Source organism: Protomyctophum bolini (genome assembly GCF_963924005.1).
Source record: "Protomyctophum bolini genome assembly, chromosome: 12".
In the NCBI taxonomy this organism is placed as follows: Eukaryota; Metazoa; Chordata; class Actinopteri; order Myctophiformes; family Myctophidae; genus Protomyctophum; species Protomyctophum bolini.
Window position 1 is genome coordinate 40,512,638 of NC_137873.1, and position 7,673 is coordinate 40,520,310.

Genomic DNA, 7,673 nt, shown 5'->3' on the forward strand with positions numbered 1-7,673 from the left:
GATCTGCTATTTATTTATTTTATCTTTAAAAATGTGAAAGATTTTGAATGTTTTTGAAACGTTTTAATGAGTCTTTAGCCTACATGAGACATTTCACTTGCACAGCAGCGACCCTGAAAGTGCATTACATATACACTTGGCGCGCCTGCGTAAACATCTGACACGCCCCCACGAACAGTCGCCCACATGGTGGTGGATGGTAAATAACTCTACTAGCAGCACTGCTATCACAGCGTCCATGGTGGCCTTCTCGAAGAGAGAATACACATCTAGGTCTTATACTACAACACACACAGACAGATGCCACCATGTCTCTGTGCGGCACCACCCTGGTGGAGAACGTGGAGATCAGCTTCCAAGTCCAGGTGGAGACGGTGCTGGGCGCCCTGGTGAAAGAGGCTACGGCGGAATTGACCAAACTGTTCGAGAGTCAGTACCAAGCAGCCACCACCACCACCACAGATCAGACCACGTCCATAGGACCTGCTGCCGGGGGAGGCTGCAGTATGTGCAAGCGTGATAAAGTGGTCCGCAGTGTCGGAGTGCAAGTGGGCGACGATTCTTTGCCATCATCATCATCAGAGCAGTTATTTGGTAATTTAACGCAAACTTGTTTTGTTTCGTTTTAGCTTCCCGGATGTGTAGAGCAATGCTATGCTAGTAGTAGTACCTACGTTATTTATGTTTCGTAGTACGGTGGTGTATCGCTTTGCCATATAAAGAAAAGGACCTGCAAGCTTAAACAACGCTTTGTGCATGGTTTATTGACAGAACATGTTATCTGTAGCCTTGGGCCAAGACTACCATATCTAAAGGTATTTATTCGAGTCTGACTTTTGCTTTCGAAAGCAAAAGTCAGACTCGATAAAAAAAAAGCTATAATAGTCTTGATCCAAGGCTATAGTATTTATTTGCTCGGTTAAACCAAACCCAAAGCATTAATTACAATATTATTACATGCACAATGTGCACAGTGTATTTTCCAAAGTAAACATGGCGTGCAACTTGTTGATGCATCTCTGTAGTGTAGTGCAATGCATGTTTGTAGTTTGGTGTTCGGAATGCATCATGCATGCAAAATCACGCGGAATGCACGTCAGCATGACCTCGCTGCATGGCGTTATCATTCATTATTATGCTTTACTACTACTACTACTAAACGGGATCTGAGCGTGATGTTCATGTGAAGACTGAACTGAGTTACACTGGACACACACAACAGTCACCGTGCATTGCAACCACTGTCTGTCTGTCTGTCTGTCTGTCTGTCTGTCTGCAACGGCAACCTTCTTTAATCCATGGGTTTTGTTTTGTGTTCCTCCTCGTTTCCTCCCCTCCCCCCTCGTCTGCTCACAGATGACCAGTGTTCGTCCACACGTTTGAATGGAGAATGTTTAAATACTTCCACCACAGCGAAGGAGGAGGAGGAGGAGGAGGAGGAGACGGCAGCTCCCCCTCCTGCAGATAAACCCCTGGCTGCAGAGAATGGCCACACCGCTGACCCTCAGCATTCTCTCTTAAAAGAGGTCAGTACATGTGGGCGCAAATAGGGTTCAATCATAGATGCAGATGTTGAAAGTCCACCATGAAACCAAAAAATCACATTAATGTCACCATTGGACAATGATATGACGCGTCTTTAACATCTAAAAGGTCTACCTTAGTGAGAAACATGAGAGCCAAGAAGAGAGATGTGCTGCATTCCCGGGGGGTGCTCAAAATAAAATTCAAGGGGGTTCCCATCTGTAGACACCTGGCATTAGTCATTGCTATTTTATGGCCCTTCAGACAGCCAGAGTGGTTTATTAGCGCTGCAAAGATAGAACTCAAAGTTAAAAGTTTTAGTGGTATTTGCTCTTGGTTTTGTGACCTTATTACCGTATTATTTACAAATAATATGCTTTTGCTATTAAAATATTAGTGCTGCAATGTGCCATCATCACACTGATGTGTCAGTTGAGTCAGGCTCTGAAATACGGTTAATCATTGTCCAATTTTGTTGGCTTGACGTTTATCTGAAACGCGGTAATATAATCAGACTTTTATTTGAATATAGTACCTTTCCAAAACAAGGTCTACATTAGTAGTAGATGTTTGTGCCGTTTACCCGTGTGAAAGCATTTTGATGGGGTTAAGAGTCATGAATATCAGTCAAGAAGCCATGATGGCACAGGTCTGGTATGTATTGTTTTGGGTACAGCTTGGTCCCGTGACACAAACAAAGTTCCTCTCTTATCTTTGTCTGTCAGACTCTCCGTTTGCCTAGGCAAAGCTGATTGATAACACATTGATTCCTTCAACACCGGCACGAGAAATTTGTTTTGCTACAAACTATTGTTAAAACAAAATCTTACTGCCTTTCTTCTTCTTCTAACTGTTGTACAAATCTGTTTTTGAAGGATGTGAAAATGGTGGAGAGAAGTAAGTCAAGTAACTCCACATCAGAGCCTCCAGTCACCAGTGTCCTTGGAAAAGCAGTTGGTAAGAAAGTCCAATATAACAAAGTGGCAGTTCTCTTACTGCCGATGTGTTTTCGTCGGTCTTAAATGATAGCTTCCCTGTTTTGGTATATTTTTGACATACAGTGAGTGCATAATTGCACCGAACAGTTCACTCAGTATTGAGAAACTTGCCCACAGATTAGATCTCATTGTCAGCCTCTAATACAGTGTTTAAACTGTCATGTGTTCTTTTCAAAACCTCAAAGTATAGTCATGTTCTACTGATTTCACATTTTCTATTTTTTACGTTTTGCACTTCCTTAAACCCACTATCTTGGCTGACCAATGCGGTGCCGAGTTTGACCTCATTGCCAAGAGATAATATTTCCAGGATACAGCACTGAGCTTTAGTTTCCTGGGTATTCAATTCATAATCATGACATGAAAAAATAACAACAAAATTCAAATCAACATTCAAATCAACATAAAAAATAGCCTGTTTTAAAGGACGCCAGGGATTCGCATTTTTTTGAGGGAGGGAGTCGGGGCATTCCACACTCGTGAAGAATTTTCCCATTTTTGTTTTGAAATGTGGCTCTTTCTGAGGTAGTTTGTCAGGTACAGAGAGAATAGAGGGCAATGCTGCATTTACAATTTTAAATGTCAGTCCCAATTTCAATTGCTTAACTCTGTTTTCTACCCGGAGCCACCCGGCCTAGACTATCAAAATGGGTTGCAAAAAGATGAGTCATGGGCCCCAAACCGACGAGTAGTCAAATTAGTTTTGGGAGGTTTGAACTGTAGCTTGGTCTTTAGTGACATAGAGGTGTTTGAGAACCAAGAGGCGCAAGCATAGTCAAAGTAGGGCAGCTAGTCATGCAATAGTGTGAAATTCCTGTTTTTGAAAACTAAATAATTTGCTGTGAATCAGGGTGTGGTGACCTGTATTATGTTACTTTTTAAGAACAACATTAGAGTGCCAGTTGAGCTGGTTATTCCAGTCTGGGACATTTGGGCAAAAGCATGTAATCGCAAGGTGGAATAATAAATCAGTTCTGTGGGGCATGGCTATACTGTTTTTATGTCTTTTAACGGCATTCAACCTGCCATCCCTACTTTGGGCATGTCATTATAGGTTCAAATGTTCAAATAAACTGAGAACATATAGCAGATCTACAACCTCATAACCCGTTGCAGTTCTTTCACTAGAGAACTATTTGGTTTACTTTAATGATTGATGATTGGCTGCTGTAATTCATTGTAAATTTAAGCCGATTATGAAATTCTTTATTGCTATAATTCATTTTGTCTGACGGTGTCATGTGAAGGATATGCCATACATTTCTACTCCCCACAGATGAAGAATACGCAATAATACGAATAGAAAACTCAAACAGCAGCTTGAATACACAGCCATATAATTATTAACTAGGAAAATAAATACCCAATACCACCTCAGCAGTGAAGAATATATAATATCTTTAACGAGCAACATAAAACCTACATGCATAAATGTAATGACGGCCAAAACGATGTGCAATTTCTCTCTGTCTCTGCAGATCAAAGACTCATCATTTCTCAAAGCGCTAGGACAGCTGTGCTAGCTAAGCTGAAACCTCTCCTGGTCCGATCAGAACTAAAGAGTGATGTCGCCAATAGGAACCAGAAGAAGTTTGTTTGTCCACTGATTCTGAAGATGACGGATGTTCTCGAACCTGAGGAATCTAAAAAGCCAAACGTTCTCGAACCTGAGGAATCTAAAAAGCCAAACGTTCTCGAACCTGAGGAATCTAAAAAGCCAAACGTTCTCCAACCTGATTTATCTAAAAAGCCAAACGTTCTCGAACCTGAGGAATCTAAAAAGCCAAACGTTCTCGAACCTGAGGAATCTAAAAAGCCAAACGTTCTCGAACCTGAGGAATCTAAAAAGCCAGACGTTCTCCAACCTGAGCGATCTAAAAAGCCAAACGTTCTCGAACCTGATTTATCTAAAAAGCCAAACGTTCTCGAACCTGATTTATCTAAAAAGCCAAACGTTCTCGAACCTGAGGGATCTAAAAAGCCAGACGTTCTCAAACCTGAACGATCTAAAAAGCTAAAAGTTCTCGAACCTGAGCGATCTAAAAAGCCAGACGTTCTCGAACCTGAGGGATCTAAAAAGCCAAACGTTCGCGAATCTGGACGATCTAAAAAGCTAAAGGTTCTCGAACCTGAACGATCTAAGAAGCCAAACGTTCTAGAACCTGAGGAATCTAAAAAGCCAAACGTTCGCGAACCTGAGGAATCTAAAAAGCCAAACGTTCGCCAAACTGGACGATCTAAAAAGCTAAAGGTTCTTGAACCTGAACGATCTAAAAATCCAAAGGTTCTAAAACCTGAACGATCTAAAAAGCCAAAGGTTCTAAAACCTGAAAGATCTAAAAAGCCAGACGTTCTAAAACCTGAACGATCTAAAAAGCCAGACGTTCTGGAACTTGAACGATCCAAAGAACCTGTTCAGGTGGAGCCCCAGCAGGCCAACGTGAGCACCGCCAAAGGTACCGCCTACCGCCCGTCCTCCTCCGACGAGGCCATGGCTCCTGTGCAGGTCATCGCTCCTGTGCAGGTCAGCGTATGGGAGCGGATCCACACGGAGCAGGAGACCGAGAACCACCTCCAGTTGAAGCTGAAGCTGGTCTCTCCGGACAAGAGGAAGCTGGTCTCTCCGGACAAGAGGAAGCTGGTCTCTCCGGCCAAGAGGAAGCTGGTCTTTCCGGACAAGAGGAAGCTGGTCTTTCCGGACAAGAGGTTGACGAAGCTGAAGCTGGTCTTTCCGGACAAGAGGCTGACGAAGCCCTGCTCGGTACATCTGGTGAATGTACTAGCATCGGAATCGGAGAAGAGGAACATGATTGACGCTAGTAGCAGTGGACGCGTAGCCAAGGGGAAATCTGGTCCGCCTGGGCTGAAAGACATCCGCCGCCACCAGGGCCCCCACACGGGACATCGGCTCTGCTGCTTCACGCGGTGCGCGAACGGTGTGTGGCGTATGCAGGGGGTCGTGTCCCACTCTCGCAGCGGGTATGCCTGCAACAACTGCGGGAAGAAGTTCAAACACCGGAAGATTCTCCGGCGTCACGAGCGATTCCACTCGGGGGAGAAGCCGTACTCGTGTGCCCATTGCTCCAAAATCTTTGCCCTAAGGAAGAGTCTGCGCCGCCACGAGAGGTTTCACACGGGCGAGAGGCCACACAACTGTCCTCATTGTGGTAAGAGCTTCAGACTCAGAGACAATCTGAAAGCCCACTTGAGGTTTCACACCGGGGACAAGCCTTTTATCTGCGGCGTGTGCAGCAAAAGGTTCAGGATCCTCCGGAATCTCCAGCAACACAATGAGAGCCCATGTGGAACATTCGTTCCTTCGTTCAGGAAAATTGCGGGCTTGTAATACCGTGTCTCTGTATTCATTGGTTGGCTGAGTGAGTGGATTCACACAATAGTTCTACCTCAAATCTGAGATGTTAGGAGATGTTTTCTCTTTGACTACTACTGATTTTAAAATGTGGGTTTGACCACTAGGGCTGGTACAGGAGGAGTTGTTTGTTGTGCCATCCTTTATCCTGTTGAGATTGACATCAGCTATTTGCTGGTGATATTTGTCTGTGGCTGGCTGCTGCCAAGTTTATCTACTGTATGCTACAGTATTTTGTCAGGTAAGACTTAACGTGCTATTTAGATTTTGTTTTACACAAAATAAAGGTGTAAAAAAACTGCTGGTGAAATCAGGAAAGCATCAGCCCCACTGCCTACTAGGGTAAGCATTGTGTAATAAGCTAATAAGAAAGGGGACCAATAAAAGTGTGGCATCCAAGTGGACAGTGTATGTCAGTCAGTTTTCTGTACTTCAGTACTGAGTCTATACTGACATCACGTATTTGGAAAAGTTTGCCCAATCTGAATGGTTGGTTTACATTGTTCATTTTAAGTTCTAAACACAAATATTCACATTTTTTGTGGAAAATAATCTGGGATTAACCTTTTTTTTTGCCTACTGGCAGCATGCACTCGTCCAGTGGTTTGGGACATTAGCCTCATACTCACTCTGACACATACAGTACTGTAATGGTGACCCAAACAGCTGCTATAGTGCTCATCTAGTCTATAGACGCTAATACACTTTTCTTCATATTTTGATTAATGTTCTTGATTACCGTTTTTGCATTCCACTATCTGTAGTGTAAATGTGGACAGTTGTGTTAGCCTGGCCCATCTATAGATGTTCATTAATCAAGCCTTTTCTTTTCAAGATGAAGAATTTATTTTCTATCTTTTGAAACTATTTTGAAGTTTTATGTTTTGAAGTTACATCCAATAAAGGTTCACAGATCTCCCAAAGTCAATGGGTTTGTAACGGTTTAATACCGTCATGGCCATGTTGAATTCACTTTTGTAACGGTTTAATACCGTCATGGCCATGTTGAATTCACTTTAACGGTTTAATACCGTCATGGCCATGTTGAATTCACTTTAACGGTTTAATAACGTCATGGCCATGTTGAATTAACTTTTGTAACGGTTTAATACCGTCATGGCCATGTTGAATTCACTTTAACGGTTTAATACCGTCATGGCCATGTTGAATTCACTTTTGTAACGGTTTAATACCGTCATGGCCATGTTGAATTCACTTTTGTAACGGTTTAATACCGTCATGGCCATGTTGAATTCACTTTTTTAACGGTTTAATGCCGTCATGGCCATGTTGAATTCACTTTTTTAACGGTTTAATGCCGTCATGGCCATGTTGAATTCACTTTAACGGTTTAATGCCGTCATGGCCATGTTGAATTCACTTTTGTAACGGTTTAATACCGTCATGGCCATGTTGAATTCACTTTTTTAACGGTTTAATGCCGTCATGGCCATGTTGAATTCACTTTTTGTTACGTTTTTTTTGTCCCGGCCAGCAGGAGCTTGTCTAGTAGGCTATACATATTGTTGGTATGAGCTTTGCAGTTCGAAGGCCTGTGAATATACTGTATGAATGTAGTTTCCCTAGTTCTCTAGTGTAAATAATACAAATTTCTACTTGTCAGCAATTACTAGAAGAGTTAGATTATGTGGCATTTATATAAGCTTCTGTGTTACTATACTTTACCATGCTTAAACACTTTACTTAATTCTTTTGTCTTTCAAAAGCTGTTTAAATGTTTTTGTTTTTTATGTGGCAGTCTGAATACTGCAATTTTTTCT

At 42.4% G+C, this 7,673-nt stretch overlaps 1 protein-coding gene across 1 annotated transcript; it reads left to right on the plus strand.

Annotated features, from left to right (window-relative positions):
* The first annotated feature begins 254 nt into the window (after window positions 1-254).
* LOC308324865 (uncharacterized protein) lies at window positions 255-6,919 on the plus strand. The gene is made up of 4 exons (XM_080777192.1): window positions 255-594; window positions 1,357-1,526; window positions 2,400-2,481; window positions 4,001-6,919. The coding sequence occupies exons 1-4, from the start codon at window positions 309-311 to the stop codon at window positions 5,866-5,868; spliced, it is 2,406 nt and encodes an 801-aa protein (XP_080633318.1). The 5' UTR covers window positions 255-308; the 3' UTR covers window positions 5,869-6,919.
* The last annotated feature ends 754 nt before the right edge of the window (window positions 6,920-7,673 follow it).